We start from the raw sequence: 22,087 nt of genomic DNA, 5'->3' as shown, positions 1-22,087 counted from the left end.
TCCCTCAATCTGGACTTGTCCAGTCCCCAGCAGCCGCTCTGTCCTCTGCACGACCCTCATCCCCCAAACCAGGGCTGCAGGGGGTCTGGGCTTTGGGAGTGGGAAGTATTCAGCTCCACTGGCCACGTGGGGTGCTGACCCTTTTCCCAGTCTGGGCTGCCAGCGGCTCAGCTCACCCCAGCCCAGCCCAGCGGGGGCTTCACTGGGGTCCTGACGCCAAGGTGAGCCTGACCTCGTGGGTGGGAGTTGAGGAAGGGGGGGATAGCTAGTCCCGCTGCTCCTCCCCCAAACCCCTGGCTGGTGAGTGTCGGGGCTGCAAATAGCCCAGCGGAATCAGTGAGTCACGGAGGCTGGAAATACCGCACCCACTCTCCCTCCCCTCCTCCTGCCTGCAGCTCAGAGCAGCACTGGCCAGCCCCTTGGCGCTCTGATTTCAGTAGCACCTGGTAGGGTGGCGGTGGGTGGGGTCCCTCCAGAGAGCACCCAGACTCCCCTGAACTAGCCAGCACCACAGCCAGGTTCCAGTTGGCTCTGTCTCAGAGACTGTGTGATCCTGGTCCAATCACTCAACCTCTCTGATCCTTAAAGGCCATCGGGTACAAAACAGGCTTCCAGACAGCAGGGACTCAGTGCAGCTGACCTCCCTTTGGTGTCCCTGTACCTGGGACAGTGACTGCCGTAGGTGGCAGGTGCTGGCTGGGCTGTTGGAAGAGAATGCACTACAGGGCTCTTCACAGAAATAAGTCCAAGTCCTGCCCAGGTGGGTCTTGGAGCCCGGACACCTGCATTTCTGTAAGGTCCTGAGCTTTGCTGGCACTACCACCCCCACCCCCAAATCTCAAGGAGAGCATGGCTGTTTATCCTGGGATTTCCCACCGCAAGTTCGAGAACTTCAGGCAGGTGGTCTCCAGAAGGCTGTGAGGCCGTCATTTATTATGTGTGCAGGGTACAATGCCAGGACCCTCCCAGGCCCTCTCCTCCCAGTCGTCCCCGAAGGGCCCCAGAATGGCAGGGGTGAGAGGCCACCCTACAGACCACTGACCCAGGAGGCACAGTGAGCAGAGGCTGGCTTTGCCACTTGTCCCAGGGTCATCGTCCCCCCACTGACTGTGAACCAGCTTCTCCCTACCCCTGTTTTGTATGTGGAGACTGAGCCAGGGGCAGCGGGGGCAGCTGGGGCTCCCCAGGATGAAAGCTGATTAGAGGTCCCTGCCCTGGCCTGGGGACTAGGAGGAAACTGGGTTGGGGGACATTCTGCAGCAGGAAGATGTGAGGGCGGGGGGCATAGGCCGAGAGAGGCAGAGAGAGGGGAATGCTTCCCAGTGCACGGGGCGGGGGGGGGGGGGAGGCGTGATAGCAGCTTCCAGCTCCCTGGGTTCATATCCAAGTCAGTGAGCAAGCTGGGCAGTTTCCCCATTGATAAAAATGGCAGTTGACATCTGATTTTAGAATGTTCTGAATTTGGATTCAACCAATGGTGATGCTTAGTATTTGAAGGACGGCAGGTATGTGCATGCTTGTGGGTTATACACACACCAAACCTATAGATTCATAGATTAAAGAGGAGGAAGGATGGGGGAGGCGACTGACCATGGGGCAAGACACTGATCCGACCGTGAGACCCAAAACCTCATCCATGCTCTCTCTCCCACTTCTGTTGGGAGGCCCACCTGCACGGAAGCAGCCCCAGGAGGCCAGGCCTGGGCCAGGGATAGGGCGCGGGGAGGGGAGACCGGCCCCACCCCCTCCGCCTGGCCTTGCCTGGGGGCACGGGCTGCTAACAGAGAGCAGGAGTTCCACATGGTTTATCACGAGCCAGCTGTATTGGAAAAACCCCATCTATATACAGAAGCAACGTGGCACAGCTGGCTGGCTGGGGGCAGGTGGGCAGGCACCTGACAGCTGGTTTGGGGCTTGGAGAACGGGAGAGTGGAGTTTTCCATCATGGCTGTCTCCTTCTGGCCACCCATGTCCCTAGAGAACTGCCTGTGCCTCGCCTGCCTTTCCTGCTCCCCTTGGCCAAAGGGGTCCCAGGACCCTTCCCCGCCCCTGCCCTGCAGAGACCCCATAGATCAAAGAATCTGTCTGTCTGTCCTGCAGATTATTTGCCTCTCCTCATCTTCCTTCTCCTAGTGGGTTCTCCGGGGTCTTCCTCTCCCCTTCCTTATCCCTTTATTCTGGGTTATGTGAAAGAGGCTACCTCTGGAATCTGGGGTCACAGGTAGGCAAGGGGGTCCCTGTCCTGTCCTGGGCAGAGCAGAAGACCTCAGTTTGGGGGTGACACCCTCAGGGCTGGAGCCTGGGCTGAGATGTCCTAGAAGCTGTCATGAGGCAGGCCAGTGGGGGAGGAGAGGGGAGGAGAGGGGAGGGGGAGGCCCTCAGATCTTTATCTCTGTCCGGAAGGTCTGCTGGACATGCTCTGTGTGTGGGTGTCGCCGCGCCCGGATGGTGAGGCTGCCATCCTCCCTCAGGGCCGAGGTCACCGATGTGGGGTCCACGTCCTCCGGTAGCTGGCACTTGTGAGCAAAGGTGTTCATGACCGTGCCATCGGCTGCCAGCTGGGAAAGAGTGATGGGTCAGGAGGTTGCCACCCCGTCCTGCTCCTGTCATTCACAGCCCCTTCTCCCCGGTCTAACCCCGGCCGGGCCCCCACCCACCGCGGGGTTCTGCTCTCAGGTGCAGAGGGGGCCTGGTGGAGGGCTGCCCAAGATGCTGGTGGCCATAGGCCGAGGGCTGTGCAGGAGGGACAGGTGCGGCACTGCTCAGAGGAGTTCCAACAGTCTCAACAGGTAGGCAGGGGGCCTTGGGGGAAGTTCAGAAACAGAAAAGACTTGGTGACAAAACCTGGGGCCCCTGAGCCATGAGGAGAAGGCGGCTCAGGGCAGAGCCCAGCCCTCTGGGACACCCAGGCGCATTGGGTGTCCGTCGTCAGGGCTGGGCCGGCGGCCCTCCCCTCCCCGACTCTGTCGGCACATAGCGTCCAGAGGAGCCTGGGGCGGCTGAGTCACTGGTGGGAGTGGCAGGGCTGGCACACGCTGCCCACTGGTCCTGGTGCCCACAGTCCCTGGCTTCCCTGATGGGGAGCCCAGGCACCTAGCATCCAGCGCTCAGGGAGAGAGCCGGGTCATGGGGGTTCTGGCGGAAGCCTCAGGCAGACCCTCCCCTTTAATGGGAACCCGTCCGTGGCTGTGGCCCACTGCGGGCAGCATCCCTGTTCAGGCTGAACCACACCCTCCTCTGGGGTGCAGGTCTCCCAGGAGCTGGGACTCTGAGACCTTAGTGACCCAGTGACCCTGAGACCTGTGGGGAGGAGGAGTGGGGGAGGGGTGTAAACCTGAACTGCAGAGACTCCAATTCAGGGGTCCTGGGATGGGGACTGGGCCTCTGGATCCCAGAAGGAAGAGGGCCTGCTTGCAGGGTGTCATGGGGGGAAGCCCCTTCCCGCAGCTGCTCAGGGGAGCCCCCACCTACACACCTGCCTGCTGGAGGGACCTCCTCACTCAACCACTATGTCCCTCCTCTTGTCTGCCTGCTCCCACCCCTCAGGCGCCCCGGCCTGCCTCCGTCCAGCCCTCTCATTTCCCAGCGGCTCTCTCAGCTGCCCTGGCTCCAGATAGTGTCTTGGGCAGAGAGAGGCAGTAATGGGGGTCCCACAGCCCACGAGCTACAGCAGCAAGGTCTCCGGTTTGCTCTGGGGAACTTGGGGAGGGGACACTTGGTAGGGTCTGGGATCTCAGGATGGAACATGGGAGGGAGGACACCGGGCAGAGGGTGCAGGAGTGGTGCCTGGGTTCCGGGCAGGGTGGGCAGGCTCACCTTCTCGGCTCGCACCTCAATGTGGTTGTTGGACGTGGTGACGATGATATCTTCCGGGGAGAAGTCGCTCACATCCACTGCAAACTCATAGGCGTCTCTGAGGGTCTTGATGTTGCCCGGCCCCCCAGAACGGGCTGTGGGGACGGCTGCTGTGAGCTGGGCACAAGCCAAGCTGGCACCCAGAACTCAGGCTTCTGGCTCCTTCTTCCAGGCCCCCCAGGCCCTACTTCCCCTTCGGCTATTGCTCTTTAACCTCCCCCTGCTCATCCTTCCTCACCTCTTGCAGCCTGCCTTTCCCGTGGTGGAGGTGCAACATCACCGGGCAGGGTGTGTGCGCGTGTGCGCATGCATGTGACACTGTAGCAACCACCTGCAGCAGGGGATGTGTCCCACCCCTCAACCCCTTGCAGCCCTCCAGAGCTCCAGTAAGTACCTGGCCACAGGTTCTGTGTGGCCATTGGCACCATAGTCAACCCCCAGCCACAGCTGTTCCTTGGAGGTCTGCCTGTTCTCGTGGCCACATCTGCCTCTGTGGCCACATCTGTCTGTGGCTGCATGCAGCCGCAGCCATGAAGCACCTGCTCCTGGCTGCTGGCTGCCGCAGCCCCATTCGGAGGTGCCCCGGGGCAGGTGTCCCCTTCCTGTGTGTCCCCCCTCCCCAGAGCCCCAGCACTTGCCTGGGAAGGTCAGGGACTCTGAGTGGGGCCGCATGAAGCTGCCAAAATCCTCGGAAAACATGCTCAGTGCCTTCTCCATGGGTGGGTCCTGGGCTGGGAGCGCTCTGGAGGCCGAGGAGGCTGAGGAGGACGAGGACGAGGAGGACGAGGAGTGGAAGCTTCTCTCCGCTCTGAAGGTGGAGGAGGTCCTGTGGCTCATCCACGGGCGGGCAGCCGGCCCTGGCCAGGCGGGCAGGGGTGGACAGGAGAGGGTGCAGGCGGCGGGCTCAGGGAGCGTGCCGGGCCCAGACTGCCGGCGCTTTATAAGGCCCGGCCATCCCTGGGCTTGGGGCCAGCCCCTTGTCTACTCGCTAAATTTAGGCCTCGCCGTGGCCCAGAGGGGGCTGGAAATCTTCTCCAGTGAGATGGCCCTGCTGACAGTCCAGCATATGCAGGCCCGTGAGGCTGAGCTCATAGCCTGGCATTCCAAGCTGATAACTCCAGCCCCGGGGCCCTGGGACCTCGGCACAGCAGTGGGGAGGGGACAGAGCTGTCCCTTGGCCTCTCAGATCCCCGTGCCCAGGACCTCGTGTGTGGGGGTCTGTGTCTCCGTATTCCCTGTCAGCAGGGGCTCATGGGGACTGTGCCTCCCCCCCCTTAGGCTGCAAGCTCCTTACATGCAGCCAGGCTTTTCTGGTCCCCATCCCCTCTGCCCTGAAGTTCCAGCCCTTGGTGAGAGAGGATCTGGCTGGGAGGGGTGGGGGGTGGTCAGGGTGGAGGAGTCCAAGCCCCTGGCTCTGGGACAGCATGAGACACCAGGTCAGGAGGTGAGGGACCCCTGTGTGCAGTGAGGGGTTCCTTCTCTCAGAGCAGAGAATGTTCGCATCCATCTCTTAGGAAGGACTGAGACAGCGGGGAGCGGGGGTTAGAAAGTGCAGCTGTCCCGCCACCAGTCCCATGAGGACCCGCATTCCATGCTTGCCCCTACACACACACACACACACACACACACACACACACACACACCCTGGAACACTGGGGGCCCCAAGAGGAGAAAGCTAGTAGCCTGAGGAGGTTGGGCCCCAACTCAGGTAATTGTCCTTAAAGGTCTAGAAGGTTATATTTCTGGGAACCATCTGCTTGACCTCCAGCTTGGAGGAGATGCCCAAGCCTGCGGCGGCGGCAGGTGGCAGTTCAGTGAGAGATAGGGGTCCAAGCGACAGGCATTCCAGCTCGGACTCCTGCAGTGCCTGCCGGGCTCCTGGTGGGTTGTTTTCTAGCATGGGTGGTCCCTTCGCTCCCCACATAGCTCTGGAAGGAGGTGTCATCCCCATTTCACAGGCAGGAAACCAGAGCCTCACAGGGCGGGCAGGCTACTGGCTAAGTGGCAGGGCTGGAATTTGAACCCAGACAGTTCTGATCCAAAGCCCTCCAGGAGGCTGGGTGACCTGAACATACATGTATAGAGATGTAAGACCCTGAGAAGCCCCTCCCTGCTCACCTACAGTTCAGCAGCGTCAAGACTGACACCAGGTGGGGCGGTGTGTGTGTGTGTGTGTGTGTGTGTGTATGAGAGAGAGAGAGAGAGAGAGAGAGAGAGAGAAGTCAGGGGAAGGCCGTTCTAGGAAGAAGGTGGGCCTTTGGCTGCTGTCCAGGCTGCAGTGTGTGGCCTCTGTTCTCCTCTGCAAATCCAGCCTTCCTCCTCCACAGAGGCCTCTCTGATTGCTGCAGTCCACATGAAGGGCCCCTTCCCAGATGCCCATACCACCGTGTGCCTTTGCCAGCCAGCATGTGGCCGTGTAACCTGGTCTTCCTGTGTCTGTGACTTCTTCGCTGTTCTCTCATCTACCAGACTGGCAGTTCCTCCAGGGCAGGGGTTCACCTGTGTCCCTGTTAGATTGGGAGCTCCTGAAGGTGGGGCCTGCTTCTCTCTTCTCTAGCTCCCACAGAACTGCATTCTTGGGGGCTTCATATATAGGGGTAACTAGTTGTGCTGGTGGTCCCTGAAATGGGGCCAAGGCAATGACTGGAAAAAAGAGGGGTCTGTCACTCCAGGGAAGATTCCTGCCTGACCCATGTCACCCATCCTGGCCTAGGGGGCTGCCAGGAAGTTACCAGCACTGAGGCCAGATGGAAAGAAGGTGGGGGTGGGGGTGGGGGGCCCAGAAGCCTGCCGCCCGCCAAGGAAACAGGAGCCAGTAGCTAAATGCAGACACACTGTCATGGTGCTGAGGGCCTGAGTCACTGCTCCTGGACCTCAGATCTCATTACCCACCCTGCCCACCATTCCTCCTCCCCTTCCCCCCATCCCTCCTAGGTGTCACCCACACGCATGCTGCATCCACTGGCCTTGGTGGCCCGGAGGGACCTTGAAAGGTCATCAAGGCCACTCTCCTGTCTCTGGCCATGCCTTTCCTTCCAGATCACAAGGACAGAAGGACTTCAGAGATGATCCAATGTCTTGAGCCCCAAACCTGCCAGGGCATCTCAGTCACCTGAGGGAACAAACGTGGAATCTTACCCTGCACTCCAAAACTCTCATCTGGGGTCTTGGGAAGGGACCAGGACCCTGTTCTCATCAGCTTTCCCCACCCAGCCAGCCCATAGGCTGGTGTTTGGAAACCACTCACCACTCAGCAGATATTTATTCGGACACCTACTGTGTGCCAGGCACTGTCCCAGGCTCTGGGGGGACTGGTGTGAATGAGGCAGAGATAGGCACCTATCCCTACAGCTCCCAGGCTCTCCTCATTGGACAGAAGAGGAAACTGAGGCTCCAGGTAGTGAAGGACCAGTTAGGGGTGGCAGAGCTGCTCTGGACTCAAGCCTGCTGTCCCCTCCACAGCTGTCCTCAGTGAAGAGCGGGGAGAAGTTGAGGGGCTGCCATGTGGGGAAATGGCTTTGAGAGAGACTTGCCACGGGCACTGCACCCCCTCGCTGCTCTTTCCCCAGTTTCCCCGGTTCCCGGGGCTGGGGTGGGGTGGGTGTGGACACGTGGAGCCGGCCGGCTGCCTGACGCTGACTGCGCAATGGTAGCCAGCAGCTGCTGGAGGCCAGAGATGGGTTTGGGATGCCAACAGGGCAGCCAGTCGACAGGTCAGGGTAGCCAAGGTGAAAGTGGGCCCCAGTCCATGCAGAGCAGCGAGTCCCACCCCAGCTCCCAGACAGACACGCGTGTGCTCCTAGTTTGGACTGACTTGGCCTGGCATCCAGGGGCCGAGCAGGTGGCTTAGGGTCCCAGAATGTTAACAAGTCATTGAAGGGCCATCATGAAGGAGGGGGGGGGGCTTTGTTTGAGGGAGGTGGGGAGGGCAGTTGTCCCAGATCTCTTTCCCAAATCTTCTAAAAAGTGGCATCAGACAAAACATCCTGTTTTGTGCCCAAACGTTGTCCTGATTGATTACAGGCGTTCCAAGGGCTCTTGTCAGGGGAAAAGCCACTCAGTCTACACCTGGGTTCAGCCTCTGCTGCGTGACTTTAGATGAGTAGCCGCACCCCTCTGGTCCTCCATTCATCACCTGCAAAGCGGGGATGCTGTCCCCGACTCGACTTGCAGAGTGCTGGAGGGTGAATTGATTTGCAGACTGAAAGGGCCTGGCATGAAGCCACGGTGTAACATGTGTTATTCCCTCACAGGCCCCCATGCCCTCGCTCCTGCTCTCTGTTTGGGTGAAACAAGGTCTGGGTACTTACCCAGAAGCATTGTGGTTTGAGAGGTATTCTCTGAGACTGGGGGGTGGGGTGGGGTAGAGCCGGACACAAGTATCAAGTCTAAGCCCTTCCCCAGACCCTGGCCGCCTGGAGGTTTGCCGGCCTCCTCCCCACTTCTGAGCGACGTGGGCCGTGAGGTCAGGACTGCGGAGGGCTGTGCAGGCTTCAAGAGTCAGACAAACCTGGGTGAGAGTCCCAGCTCTGACCCTTGGCCTCTGTGGCCTTGGACAAGCAGCCTCCCATTTTTGAGACCCCATTTCCTTATAGTGGGATAACACCAGCCCTTGGCTGGGTGGCTCAGTGGATAAAATGTCGACCCAGCGTACCAAGGTCGGGGGGTTCACTCCCCTGTCAGGGCAATCAAGAAATGCACAACTACACAGACCGAGTAAGTGGAACAACGGGTTGACGCTTCTCTCTCTCTCTCTCAAATGAATGGAAAAATTAAAATACGTAAATAAATTGGATAATGCTGCCCCCTTCATTGGTTCCAGGAGCACTGACTGGTTGGGGGGAGTTGTTGGCACGCAGCCAGGGGGAAGTAATGACAGTGCCCTCACCTTTGCCCCAGCCCCTCCTTCTATTCTGTGGGCTTTCTCCCCTCTCCCTTCTCTGCTTTTCAAACCCCTTCTATGTCCAGCTCTGAGAGTCCAGGGCCCAGACCCTCAGCCCCTGCAGATGGCCCCTCGCTGTCCTGCTGAGTGTATGAGGTCCGCCACCAAAGCCCTGGGTTCCCCAGCCTGCAGCACAAGCTTCGTGGCTCTGGTGGGTTGAGGGGAGCCCTGCTCCTGGCCCTTCGTGGCTGCTCTGGGCCGCACGGCTCAGTGGATCTGGGCAGTTCGGGTTGGTTTGTCAAGGACATTCTTGATGGCCACAGCCAACCCCAGTGGGGCGGGCTGAGGGATGAAGGGGGAGCTGGATGGTGATTGGTGGAGCGTACACCTGTGCAGGTACACCTGCGCTGCAGCCAGAGGAGTCTCTGTTAGAGGACTGTCTGGGCCACAGCAGGGCGCACGGACACAGGTGAGGGGCCGCGGGGTGCGGAGCCGGGGGCAGGTGTGGACGGAGTTCGCCAGGGCCAGGGCAGGCAGGGCAGGTGCAAAGGGGTGGCAGGCAGGGAACTAGCCTCTAATTTCAACCCTCACAGGGCTCTCCTTATGAGCCTGGGATTTTTCTGCCTCTATAGCCTTTCTACCCCAAGGGGTTTAGGAGATGGCGACAGGGAGTCAGAGCAGTCTGTGGGGACCCACAGTGAGAGATTTCACTGGGCAAGGTGACCGCCCCAAGCAGTGTCCAGGAAGCAGATAGTGTCCAGGGAGGGTAGGAGCCGTGGCCACAGGAAGGGGAAGGGGCTCTGAGTTGTGGGCACCTGCTTTGACCAATCTGCCACTGGACACAGAGGGTACAGAAAGGAACTCCCACCCCACCCCACACATTACACACACATGCACACCCTTGGTGACACCCCAAGGCACACCAGACTTGATGTCCCTCCTGATAACTTTACAGGCACGCAGACTCACACACACACACACACACACACACACACACCTTTCCTTTGTATCCAGGAAGTAGCAATATTGGAAGGGCCAGGGGGCAGCGTAAGAGTGTGAGAACAGCTCACCAAGGGTCCATTGGTTTGTCGGCTGTATCAGGGACCAGATGGAGGAGCTGGTAGGGCTGCGTGAGGGCTCCTCGGGGGACCCAGTGACTCTTCAGGAGCTATGGGGCCCGTGTCCCCGCATCCGCCGAGGCATCCGAGGTGAGAGCAAGGTCCCCTTCCCCTCCCCATCGAGGACCCCTCAAGACATCACCCCCTACCCAGGCTGCATCTCCCCTACCCGCCTGAAAGCCCAAGACCTGTCCTCTTCCTTTGATTTGCCCCGTCACTGCCCAGAGTCTCCAGGTGGCAAGGAGGGAAGGTATCGGTCTGTCTGTCCATCCATCTGTGGGTCAGACGTGCTTGACACCTGCCCTCTGCCTTCTGGGAATGCAGCCCGAAGGCCTGATCACTGTGCCAGGGGCCTTGCTAGGAGCCCAGTGAGTGCTCTCTGGCTCCACGCCTGTCCCACAGGTCCTGGAACATCACAGGAGTCGTGCTAGAATCTTGTGTTCTCTAAGCTACAGATCCTGTGGCAATACCAGAGAAAGTTGTAGGTCCCAGCACTCCCTCCACGCTCCTGTCCCTTGATCCTCCTGCCATAAGAACCCCGTGTGGAGTGGGGGAGGGGGCAGGCAGACCCACCAAAGACCCCCTGTGCCACCTTCACTGCTACAAATCCTGCTCTGCCCTTCACGTCACGTGAGGCAGAGCTCCCCCCGGGCTCCCCTGGACTGGGCGGCCCGCCCCAGCCTCACACTGCCCCTGCCCTCCCTGCCCCGAGCAAGAGCAGACCTCCAGGGAAGCAGCTGCCCATGCCCTACCTGGCTCTGGGCTGTGACCCCATGCCCCTGCCCCAGGTGGCTTGGAGTGGCTGAAGCAGAAGCTGTTTCGTGTGGGTGAGGACTGGTACTTCCTGATGACCCTCGGGGTGCTCATGGCCCTCATCAGCTACGCCATGAACTTCATTGTGGGGCGCGTGGTCCGAGGTAAGCCCTCCCTGGCACGCACGCCTGCTCCGGACCCCCAGCTTCCCAGCACGCTGTTGGGGATGCCAGATGAGCCACCATGTGCAGCGGGGTGGGGGAGGGGACTGGGAAAGGAGGAGGCCTGGGTCTAGTCCTGATGTTGCTCTTGACTTGCTGTGTGACCCGGGGCAGGCTCCTGCCTGTCTCTGGGCCTCTGTCTTCTCATCCGCACAATGAATGAGAGAGACCCGAATGTTCCCAAGAGTCCTGTTTGTCTGAGCTCTGTGTTTCCCTTTTCTTGCAACTTGGCTCCCTTCCCTCCTTCCCTCCTTGCTCTTAATTCCTGAGGTCTTTCTGGAAGTGGGGGTGTGGGGCAGGGAGGGTGTAAAACCTCCTTCTCTGGGAGGCTTGCTCAAGTGCCACGATGAGGACCTGCTCTGCACCAAACACTGTCCGAGGCACGTAGCACTGTGTCGTATTTCTCACAATGACCCTGGGAGGGAGATACTGGTCACTAGCCCATCTGACAGACAGATGGGAACAGGTCCCTCAGCTAGGAAGTGGCCAAACCCAGTAGGAATTCAGGGTCCTGCTCCTGCCTCCTCTTGGGGATCTGCCACCCCCTGGGTGGCCTGGGCCTCCCCGCTTCAAGCCTGTGTTTCCTGGTCAGTAAGTGGCCACCCGAGGGCGGCCCCTGACTCCTGGCTTTTCTCAGCACACAAGTGGCTGTACCGCGAGATTGGAGACAGTCATCTGCTGCGGTATCTCTCCTGGGCGGTGTACCCTGTGGCCTTGGTCTCCTTCTCCTCGGGCTTCTCCCAGAGCATCACACCCTTCTCAGGAGGTGAGCCCAGTCGCCCCGCCATTTGTCTGTGCGCCTTGCGGTGCCATCCCCGCTGATCCACACCTGTGCACATCCCTCGGGCTTCTGATCGGTGGAGGCAGGAGGCAGTACCCCTATTTCACAGTCAGAGAAGCTAGGCTCAGAGGAGTTGTGCCACTTACTCGAAGTCACACAGCGAGAAGGCCAGATCTTGACTCCTAGGTTGCTAATGGCTCTGGTCCCTTTCCGAGAGCTTTTCTGGGTGGTGACAGGGGGAACTGGTGGCAGGTCTCCCTGCACGGATGGAGCCAAAGGCTTTCCCAGGGAGGGGCTGATGGAGGGCACAGCTCCCCACACACCTCTCAACTCGGCCTCTGGCTTCAGGCCAGCAGGGAAGACTCCAGGGGTGCATGCAGGGTGGCCTGAGATTCTAACCTGGGGTCCCCTCACCTTGCCATAGCCATCTGCCAGGCCCGCTGGAAGGACATGGACAACTCACATCCCCTTTCTGATCCTCGGCTTCCTCATTTGAAAAATGGGTTTATGAACTTTAATTTCTAATGTGTAAAAGGACACACAAGAGGGTGGTGTAAAGCACTGTCTTCAGGGTAAAGTGTTAAGAGTTTAATCCAGACCCTGGCTGATGGCTCAGTGGATAGAGCGTCAGCCTGGCATATGGACATCCTAGGTTCGATTCCCAATCAGGGCACACAGGAGAAGTGACCATCTGCTTCTCTCTCCCTCCCTCTCCCTCGTCTCTCCCTTTCCGCCTCCCACAGCCAGTGACTCCATTGGTTTGAGCATTGACCTCAGGTACTGAGGATAGCTTCACTGGAGCCAACAGCCTCAGGCACTAAAAATAGCTTAGTACTTGAGCATTGGCCCATGATGGGGTCACTGGGTGGATCCCGGTTGGGGCACATGTGGGAGTTGGCCTCACTATCTTCCCCTCCTCTCACCTGAAATTAAAAAAAAAAAAAAAAGTTTAATCCAGAGATTGCCTCTTCTCCTGCCAAGGTTCTGGGCTCCCGGAGCTGAAGACCATCTTGTCTGGTGTGGTCTTGGAGGACTACCTGGATATCAAGAACTTTGGGGCCAAGGTGGTGGGCCTCACCTGCACCCTGGCCACTGGCAGCACCATCTTCCTGGGCAAAGTGGTAAGAGCAGGCATGAGAGCACTTCACTCCCCTCCCTGCTCCAGCTCCACTTCTGCCTTTTCCACATCACCCCACTAAAAAAACTGGGTCAGAAGGGACTCAGGCCAATGCCTGCCTTCTGGGGCTCAGTCTTGGGGAAGGGGCAGGCCGGGTCCCCAGAGAGTGACAAAGGGGCTGGGGAGATGGGCGGGGTGGGTGAGGTAGGGCAGCCATGCTGTGTGTCTGGATGAGGTTCCCTCAGCCCCCCAACTCTGGGCCCTGGGAGGGAGGAGCAAGGGCCGGGCTGCCCTCAGAGCTCCAACGGTGACCCCTGTGCCCACACCTTCTCGGCTAGGGCCCCTTTGTGCACCTGTCTGTGATGATCGCTGCCTATCTGGGTCGCGTGCGCACCACGACCACTGGGGAGTCCGAGGTAAGGCGCTCCGAAAGGGCAGCCTCGGGGGAATGAGAGGAAGGGGAGGGCGGGGCTGACTCTGATGACTCTGAGCCCGGGACTCCGGATCCTCCCCCTCCTCCCCCCCAGAACAAGAGCAAGCAAAACGAAATGCTGGTGGCGGCAGCGGCAGTGGGCGTGGCCACAGTCTTCGCTGCGCCCTTCAGCGGTGAGACCCTCCCTTTCCCTTTCGCCCCTTTCCCTGCACCCCGGGCTGCCCTACACCCCCTCCTGTCTCCTAGAGGGGCCAGACTGACCAGCGTGCTCCTCTGCCCAGCGGAGAGGCCTGAAGGACGGATGAGGGCTAATTTCCGTTTGGTTCTTACAGCAGTCTTGCTGGCTGCAGGGTGGGGATGAGTGGGTGGGTGTCCAGGCACTCCAGGGTTACCATGGACAGACTTGGGTGTGGGGTCCAGCTCTCTGTGTGGCCTTGGAGCTGAGAGTACACTTCTCTGAGCTTCATTTCCTCATCTGTGCAATGGAATCATGACAGTCCTCACCCACAAGGTGGTTGCAAGGATTGGGGTGGCTGAGCAAGGTGCACAGGGGCGTGTCCCCTGGGCAGCAGGGTGCCTGCCCTGCCCTCCCCTCACGTCCACTTAAGGTCAAAGGGAAGGGGTGGCCCTGTCTGCAGGCCATAGGAGAGCAGGACAGGAGAGGTCAGGGCACTGGGATGGATGGATGTGGGGGTCTGCCTAAGCTCAGTGTCCCCCCCCCAGGCGTCCTGTTCAGCATCGAGGTCATGTCCTCCCACTTCTCCGTCTGGGATTACTGGAGGGGTTTCTTCGCTGCCACCTGCGGGGCCTTCATGTTCCGACTCCTGTCTGTCTTCAACAGTGAGGAGGGTGAGTCCCCACTGGACCACTTGACACCTCCCTACCTGCCCTTCTCTCCTCCAACCCTCTTCCCCTTCTCCTTCTCTTCCTCTCCTTTCTCTCCCTTCTTCCCTTCCTCCTCCTGCCTTTTCTCCCTCTCCCCTCTTCCTCTTCCATTCCTCCCATATCCTTCTAGGAGGACAGAAGGCAGCTGACCTGTTCTGGGCATGAAGGGTGGGGCCCTGAGAGTAGACGGGACAAAGCTGGGCAGGGAGCAGGGAGCAGGGACCAGGGCCGGGGTAGGAGTGTGACCCCCCACTCCCCTCCTTGCCCAGAGACCATCACCTCTATCTTCAAGACCAGTTTCCGGGTGGACGTCCCTTTCGACCTTCCAGAGATCTTTTTTTTTGTGGCCCTGGGGTGAGTGGGGGCCTCAGCCGCCTCCCCCAGGCCTGAGCTGCTGCCTTTGGTGCTGGGAGGGGCTCTGGAGTCACCTCCCCTCCCTCCAGGGCCATCTGTGGCGTCCTGAGCTGTGCTTACCTCTTCTGTCAGCGAACGTTCCTCACCTTTGTCAAGACTAATCGGTTCACCTCCAAACTGCTAGCCACCAGGTAGGCTCTGGGCAGGGGCTGAGACCTTTCAGGGAGACCCCCTCCTCAGGACTCTGTGCCTCCTGAGCCCATAACTCCTTATATAGAGAAAACCCCACACCCTAACTGCACCCCATCTTTGTACTGAGCTCCCCAAACCTCCCTAGCCCACACTCCACTTATGGAGCCCCCATTCCCTCATGACAGCCCTGCTCCTCTGCTTACCAGGCTAACAGCCTCTCCATGGGACCCTCACCCTGAGTCCTCACTTCCTCACTGAGCCCCAGGACCCTTAACCAAGCCCCTCTCCTCCCCAAGCCTCATCTGCCACCTGATACTGGCCCTTCAGAGTCGGCCATCCTCTGCCCTTGACTGGCCCTGCACTGGCCCCAGCTGGCCTGGCCGGGCTCTGTCCTGAACTCTCCGTCCAACCAGCCCGGCCCTCGTTACACAGAGACAGAGTGGACTGCTCCCACCACTTCCTTGCCCTGGAGAGGGCCTGGCCCATGTCCCTGCTTCAGTCCCTTTTCCTCCTGTTCCTGCCTCAGTGACAGCCCCCAGGGTGGAGGGGCCATGGGACAGGGGCACAGGGGAGAGGGTCCTGAAACCTTCCACCCCCTCCCCAGCAAGCCTCTGTACTCCGCCCTGGCCACCCTGGTTCTCGCCTCCATCACCTACCCCCCTGGCGTGGGCCGCTTCATAGCTTCTCGGGTAAGGGGCCCTGGGCTGGGGAGCCCCAGTTTGTTGTCCACTTAGTTCCTATCATCTCACTTTACCCCCCACGGCACCTAGTAGGGGAGGCCTCTGTGTCTGGGATGTTCCGAGTGGTTCCGAGTCCTCCTCCGCTGGAGGGGCAGAGAGGACGGGAGGCCAGGTCAGGCGGTGAGCTGGCGGCGGGACTGCTGCCCGGCCCCCACACACAGAATTCTGCATGCCCCCCACTCCAGCTGTCCATGGGGCAGCACCTGGACACTCTGTTTGACAACAACTCGTGGGCACTGCTGACCCGGAACTCGTCCCCACCTTGGCCTGCCGAGCCCGACCCCCAGAACCTGTGGTTCGAATGGTACCACCCACGGTTCACCATCTTTGGGACCCTTGGCTTCTTCCTGATTATGAAGGTGGGCACCCTGGAGCCCCCAGGGTTGTGCCCAGAGCTGAGACCAGCCATGGGTGGGACAGGGGGGTGCCTGCCCACGTCATGTAGTCCAGTGCTTGGGCCTTCCACCAGATACCCCGACCCGACCCCTGCATACACTGTGGTCCAGGCCCAGTCACTTCAGCCCTCTGGTTTCCTTAGCTTTAAAATGGGACAGTTACTGTGCCTACCTCAAGGGGAAGGCTGAGTGGGATCAAAGGAGAGCCCCTGGCACACTGTAGGCACTCTGTCAGGGTGAGGTCCCTTCTACTGGCCAGTGCCTTCTCTGACACCGGACACCAGTGATGCGCATGTGCCTAGGCATCCTCCCCGTGCCCCCAAGACACCGTCCTGCACCCTGTCCAGTCCTTCCCTCGTGCACTCTAGCCTCTGACCCTCTGCGTCCCCACCCACAGTTCTGGATGCTGATTCTGGCCACCACGATCCCCATGCCCGCTGGCTACTTTATGCCCATTTTCATCTTTGGTGAGTCTGGGGTCCTGAGGTTCTTGGGGGTTCAGGGTGATTGGGGCAGGGCTGTGGCTCCTGATCTGTGCCCTTGCCCTCCTGAGGATGGGCTGAGGTTGTTTGCCAAGGATGGAGGGCTGGGGGGGGCCAGGTCAGCCCTGCTCACCTGAGTCTGTGGCTAGGAGCCGCTATCGGGCGCCTCATAGGGGAGGCCCTCTCTCTTGCCTTCCCCGAGGGCATCGTGGCCGGAGGGGTCATCAACCCCATCATGCCTGGGGGGTATGCCCTGGCAGGTAAGTGGGCCAGGTCCCACTGGGAGGGCTGGACCTGGAGAATCACGCAGTGGTTCTACAGCCTGTGGGGTGGTCATGGAACCCCCCAGTGAGCTCCCTACCCTTCCCTGAGCCCCCATTACTCTCCAGCTCCTGTCTTGTCCCCAACCCCTCATTCCTGCTCCCCTTCGCTGAGCCCAAGCACTGCGTCACTCCCACAGTGGCCAGAGTGTGGCCTCTGGACAATTCCCCCCCAGCTCATGGCCTTAGCTACCTCAGCTCTGCCCTCCGCATGAAGCTGGCCCCTGGCCTGAGCTACCCTGCTCTGGCTCTGCCCACTGCAGGGGCCGCGGCCTTCTCGGGGGCCGTGACCCACACCATCTCCACGGCGCTGCTGGCCTTTGAGCTGACCGGCCAGATCGTGCATGCGCTGCCCGTGCTGATGGCGGTGCTGGCGGCCAACGCCATCGCCCAGAGCTGCCAGCCCTCCTTCTATGACGGCACCATCATCGTCAAGAAGCTGCCGTACCTCCCGTGGATCCGGGGCCGGAAAATCAGGTGAGTGGCACCTGCCGCAGGCCGGCTGGTGGGTGATGGTGTCCGGTTGACTAGGGGTGGAGCGGCCCCCAGTGCCTCACTGTAGCTGGCCTTGGACCCGGGTGGTGTGGGAGGGGCCGACACAGCCTCCCTCCCCTCTCTCCAGCTCCCTGCATGACCATAGGCAAGTCCTTGGCCTCCTGGGCCTCTGTGTCTTGCTAGTCATCGGTCTGCCTTTACAACAGGATAGATAGCACCGAGTTGTTGGAAACCAAGGCTCAGGGAGGTGCCGTGTCTTGCTCCAGGCCACATGGAATCAGCCACCAGACCTGGGAGGCCCCCTGCCTGCTTCCCGCTGCTGCTCTGCTGTGGGTGGTACTAGAGTGGAAACAGGTTGTGAGGTCCTCACTCAACCTGGAAGGACCAGAGCAGCCTCTGCCCCCCGAGAGGCAGGCCTCAGAGGCTCTGAGAGCCCTGGGCCCAGCTCTAAGCACATGCAAGCTGCCACCTTGCTCTGGACCTCAGTTTCCCCATCTGTAAAATGGGGGTGTTTTTCAAACTTTAAAGCGTTACTTTTTTTCTTTTTGCCATCCATCAAACTTTTCTTCAAATGACATTCTCCAGGGAAGGCTTCTAAATAAAGTAGAGCCAAGGGAAGATAGTCCAGGGGGCTGAGAACGCAGAGCTCGGCCACAGCTGAGCTGGGCCCCAGGCTCCTCTCTATCTCAGGGCTCTTGGAGTTGCTCATTCCAGGGACCTCTCAGTCCCTTCTCACGCTCAAGAACCAGCAAAATTCCCCCTGGGTACGCCACCCCTCCCCCCACTCCAGGACCTGATCCCTGCCACCCCAATTCCGCCTCCAGCTCTCACCACGTCATTGTGGCGAACTTCATGAACAGTGGCATCACCACGCTGGCCAAGGACACACCGCTGGAGGAGGTGGTCAAGATTGTGACTTCCACGGACAGGGCCGAGTACCCCCTGGTGGAGAGCACAGGTGCTCAGCAGGAAGGGGGTGGGCCAGTGGGGAGGGGCACTTCCTCTGCTGTCCTCTTGGGAGGGCCAGGCCCAGGAAAGGGTAAGCAGGGCATTGGCCCTGTCAGGCCAACCTAAACCTGAATCCAGGCTCCGTGAGGGTGCGATCTGGGGAAACCACTTCACTCCTCTGAGCCTGTTTCCTCCTCGTTGCTAAACGAAGATGATGACCACCCTACTTTGGCGGTGCCTGATGTGTTTAAACGAGAGAAGAGAGGATGCTTGCAAAGCTGTCCATGGACGGGTCCTGGAATTCCAAAAACCAGGCCTGGAGTGCTTGGGGCGTGGGGGCAGGATGAGGGGACTCTGCCAGGGGCTTCCAGAAGGCTCTTTCTCTCAGTTACTCCTTCAAGCATTTCCCAGAGAGGTTCTTTGTACAATCCCTGATGCCATGAGAAAAACAGCTTTAAAAAAAAAAAGGCAGCCCTTGTTCAGAGACACATAAGCTGAATCTTGAGCAAGTATTTAGGTAGAGCATCATTCTCCACTGGGTCAAATATGGTATAAATGGGACCAGTAACTGTGGGTGGGGTGGGGTGGGGGGGGCAGCCATGTCCATTCAGGGCCGCTGTCAACCTGTAGGTCTCCTTAGTGCAAATGAGGCATGGTGTACACTTGGCAAGCATAGCACAGCTGGATTTCGGTCCCCACTTGTCCTTTTAGGCAGGTACCCTGTACCCGCACAACCATGTGGGTCACGACCACGCGGCCCCATAACCTCCCTAAGAGGCATAAAGCCAGTTAGGAGCAGCAAAACCAGGGGTAAACCATTCCTGCGGTTTCTACATCTAGAAAATAGGAATTTGTTTTTTCTAGATCCTGTATAAACACTGTAGACACAGGGATACTGTATCCAATACAGTATGGAGTTGTCAGAGGTTCTCATCCCAAATGCCAAGCCCTTCTCTCCACTCAAATTGGGACACCCTGAACATTATCCCACAGAGTATGCCAGATATCCCGTTTGAACATAGCTGCAGATGGAGGAACACTCTGAGTGGCTTCACCTCCTGGAGCAAAGACAGAATTGGCCTCCGAGACAAAGTTTACTCTACCCTAAGAGCCACAGGGAGCAAAAAGGTCCCAGCCCACAGGCTTGGGCTGAGGGAGTCCGCTGCTCATTCAAGAAATAGCTTTCATTGTTTGGTGTTAATGGGGAAGAGCATATAGGTCTAATTGTAAAGCTTTTATTTTATTGGTTAAGAAGTAAAATGACCAGGCTGTCACCTCAAAATCAAGTACCGGAAAACTCCAGTGATTCCCTGGAGTGAGACTTGCCAAGCTCCCTGTACATAGTAGGACCTCAGAACATGGTGGGCTCCAGGGTTCATGCCTTCACTAGGCTGAGCCAGATGTGACTCTTCCTAAGGGGAGTGAGGGACAAAGCCCCGCCCTGAGGCACAGATGTTTGCGTGCCGGTATCCCAAACCTCTGCTTGGCTTGAGGCCTGCCGCATGTGGAAACTCGGGGTGAGCAGGCTCCCCCCTGACAGGCTTAGCTGCCTTTGGCTACCACGCCTCCATGTCAGCTGAGTGGCATTGGGCAAGTCAATTAACCTCTCTGTGCCTCTGAGCCTCAGTTTCCTTGTCTATAAAATGGGTGGTAATTGTTCCTGACCCACATAGGCTGCTGTAGGTTCCCGAGAGACATGAGAACAACAATAGAGTTATTGGCACAGAGTAGGTGCCCAGGAAATGTAAATTCCTTCTTTATAATGCTGTTATGTTCTCTCCCTCTCCCTCTCCACTTGTCCAGAGTCTCAGATCCTGCTGGGCACTGTGCAAAGGGCCCACCTGGTGCAGGCCCTCCAGGCTGAGCCACCTTCTTGGGCTCCAGAATATCAAGTGAGTACTCATGTGGGGTGTCAGGGGATTGGGGAGTCAGCAGGATGTGAGCGGAGGGGCCGGCTGATCTATGGGAGAGCAGGCATGAGAGGGGCAGCCTGGAGGACTGGGAGGCTGTCCCAGGCCCCCCGTAACCCTCCCCCTGACCCCGGCAGTGTCTCCAGGACATCTTGGCTGGGGGCTGCCCCATGGAGTCAGTGACCCTGCAGCTGTCCCCAGAGACCTCCTTGCACCAGGTAATGGGGACTGTCCGGGCATGGGGCAGACCAGTGCCCTGGCATAGAGGGGAAGAACACGAGAGGGAAACTTCGGCTCCAGCTTCCCGACAGGCAGTGGGGCCCTCTGTTCCTCCTGGGACGAGCAGAACAGCTCCTGCCCTCTCTGAACCCCTCTCCCAGAGTTGTTGGGATGAGGCAGAGACTAGGGAAGTGAGAGAGCTTGCAAACTAGAAGCCTCTGGGTGGAGAGAGGAGGCAGTGATTAAAATGTCTTTGCATCAAGGCACACATGGGTTTCAATTTCGGATCCACCACATTCTCTGTGTGTGATCTCGGGAAAATTATTTAATCACTGTGAATGCTGATATATGCCCCTCCCCCACACAAGCACTGAGCCTGCAATGTGGGGGTCAGAAGCAGGTTGGGGGTTTGGGGGTGTTCCCAATCCCTCTGTGGAACTGTGGCATGCTAGGTAACAGGGCTTTTCCCACGGGTCCCTTGTACGGACTCTGGCGACCCCTAATGGTCACACTGAACATCGCAGGCCCAGGTCCTGGGGCAGCACCTGCCAACTTCCTCCTGGCTGGGAGACATGGGGGCATGGGTACCGCTCCTCCATCTCTGCTTAAGTTAGGGATAAGTTGAAGCCAGAGGGGTGGTGTGGGTGCTACTTGTACTCCAGAATTTTCTGACAATCCCTCCTCCAGGCACACAACCTCTTCGAGCTGCTGAACCTTCAGTCCCTCTTCGTGACATCTCAGGGCAGAGCTGTGGGCACCGTGTCTTGGGTGGAGGTACCAGCATCCCGTGGGCAGAGAAAAATGGAGGAGCTATGCTCAAGGAGGCCGGGGAGGTGGAGGGCACCAATATCCTCCCATGGGCTCCTGATGAGCTCAAAGTGGACACGGGGCCTGGCTACCGCTACCTTATTTTGTGGCCAGTGGCCAGCCCTGCCCATCTCTGGGCCTCAGTGAACTCACTGGTGCAATGAGGAGGCACTGGCTCTAACCCTCACCCCAGAATCACCCTGTCGGAGAGCCAAACAACACTGGAGGCCCCCGTTCCCAACTTCCTCTACATCCTTGCTCCAAAACCCCCCTTTCTCTGTTTTAGTTGAAGAAGGCCATTTCCAACCTGACAAACCCACCGGCCCCAAAGTGAGCCAGCCTGGCAAGATGGCCCGGGCACCTCGGCTGCCCTGGTGAAGGAGACGGGGCAGACATCCTGACTCCCTTCCCCCACACAGCACGCCCCTCCCTGCCAGCCCAGCTGAGCTCCTCGGTGATGCCGGCAGCTCTAACCGAGCACCGAAGAGGATGCCCTATGTACCAGGTCACATCTTGGGTGGGACAAGTATCACATGCCTTGAAGGACAAATCTCACCATGGACAGAGCTCCGAATGCGGGACAGCAGAAACCAGTGCCCAGCGAGTAGGCACTCAGCACATGGTCATCAAATTCACCAACGAAAACAAAGAGATGGGCGCACTGTCGCCGAAGCAGGCACAGATCCCCTCTGGGGGCTGACTCCTTCCCAGAGGCTCCTGAGCAAAATAAAGCCACTCCCCAGAGCCACAACTGGTCCCTCATCTCGGGGCCAAGGGCGCTGACCTGGCGGGCACCTCAGCTCACCGGAGCTGCCTCTGAGCAAGCACGGGGCTGCTGGTGGTCACGGGGGCATTGCAGGCCTGGGCTCCTGGGCTCCCACTCCTCCTCGGCCCCCCTTCCTGGCAGGGAGGTATGGGGAGACTGGGGGGCTCACAGTGTTCACCTGCATGTATAAGCAGGACCTTGTGGCCCAGTTACCTTCGCCCCAGACCCAGCCACCTCCTTGGCTGAACCAGGGCTGATCTAGCAGGGTCCCCCAGTGTGGCTCCTCAGGAAGTCTGCAGGACCTCAGGCATGTTCTAGGAGGACCCTCCCAGCTGGGAGGCAGCACACTGACCAGCTGTATGTGTGTTGAGGGGTAGGGGCCCTCCCCTAAGTCCCCCTAGAGTAGACCCTCAC

General features: G+C 59.3%; 2 protein-coding genes across 2 annotated transcripts; one reads left to right on the top strand and one right to left on the bottom strand.

The window, feature by feature from the left end:
- Positions 1-904: 904 nt before the first annotated feature.
- On the bottom strand, positions 905-4,779 carry HSPB7 (heat shock protein family B (small) member 7). The gene is made up of 3 exons (XM_066270348.1): positions 4,494-4,779; positions 3,817-3,950; positions 905-2,558 (listed from the first exon to the last, which is right to left on the bottom strand). The coding sequence occupies exons 1-3, from the start codon at positions 4,690-4,692 to the stop codon at positions 2,379-2,381; spliced, it is 513 nt and encodes a 170-aa protein (XP_066126445.1). The 5' UTR covers positions 4,693-4,779; the 3' UTR covers positions 905-2,378.
- Positions 4,780-9,158: 4,379 nt separating this feature from the next.
- LOC136331597 (chloride channel protein ClC-Ka) lies at positions 9,159-21,648 on the top strand. Its single transcript, XM_066270347.1, has 20 exons — positions 9,159-9,206; positions 9,830-9,945; positions 10,644-10,772; positions 11,467-11,595; positions 12,592-12,731; positions 13,066-13,143; positions 13,255-13,333; positions 13,884-14,009; positions 14,315-14,399; positions 14,489-14,590; positions 15,196-15,280; positions 15,517-15,690; positions 16,124-16,193; positions 16,358-16,468; positions 16,792-17,005; positions 17,848-17,981; positions 19,775-19,863; positions 20,019-20,099; positions 20,788-20,874; positions 21,194-21,648. Exons 2-20 carry the CDS (start codon positions 9,846-9,848, stop codon positions 21,239-21,241), a joined length of 2,061 nt encoding a protein of 686 aa, XP_066126444.1. The 5' UTR covers positions 9,159-9,206; positions 9,830-9,845; the 3' UTR covers positions 21,242-21,648.
- The last annotated feature ends 439 nt before the right edge of the window (positions 21,649-22,087 follow it).

The sequence above is a fragment of the Saccopteryx bilineata genome, chromosome 3 (genome assembly GCF_036850765.1).
Source record: "Saccopteryx bilineata isolate mSacBil1 chromosome 3, mSacBil1_pri_phased_curated, whole genome shotgun sequence".
Lineage (NCBI taxonomy): Eukaryota > Metazoa > Chordata > Mammalia > Chiroptera > Emballonuridae > Saccopteryx > Saccopteryx bilineata.
The sequence above is the reverse complement of the archived record's forward strand: the minus strand, read 5'-3'. Positions and strand labels throughout refer to the sequence as shown.

Coding starts and splice junctions, on each gene's coding strand:
- LOC136331597 (XM_066270347.1), top strand. CDS start 9,846: ATGGAGGAGCTGGTAGGGCTGCGTGAGGGCTCCTCGGGGGACCCAGTG. Junction 12,732..13,065: donor CCATCTTCCTGGGCAAAGTG/GTAAGAGCAGGC, acceptor CTTCTCGGCTAG/GGCCCCTTTGTGCACCTGTC. Junction 19,864..20,018: donor CTTGGGCTCCAGAATATCAA/GTGAGTACTCAT, acceptor TGACCCCGGCAG/TGTCTCCAGGACATCTTGGC.
- HSPB7 (XM_066270348.1), bottom strand. CDS start 4,692: ATGAGCCACAGGACCTCCTCCACCTTCAGAGCGGAGAGAAGCTTCCAC. Junction 3,951..4,493: donor AGAGTCCCTGACCTTCCCAG/GCAAGTGCTGGG, acceptor CCGTCCCCACAG/CCCGTTCTGGGGGGCCGGGC. Junction 2,559..3,816: donor TTGAGGTGCGAGCCGAGAAG/GTGAGCCTGCCC, acceptor ACTCTTTCCCAG/CTGGCAGCCGATGGCACGGT.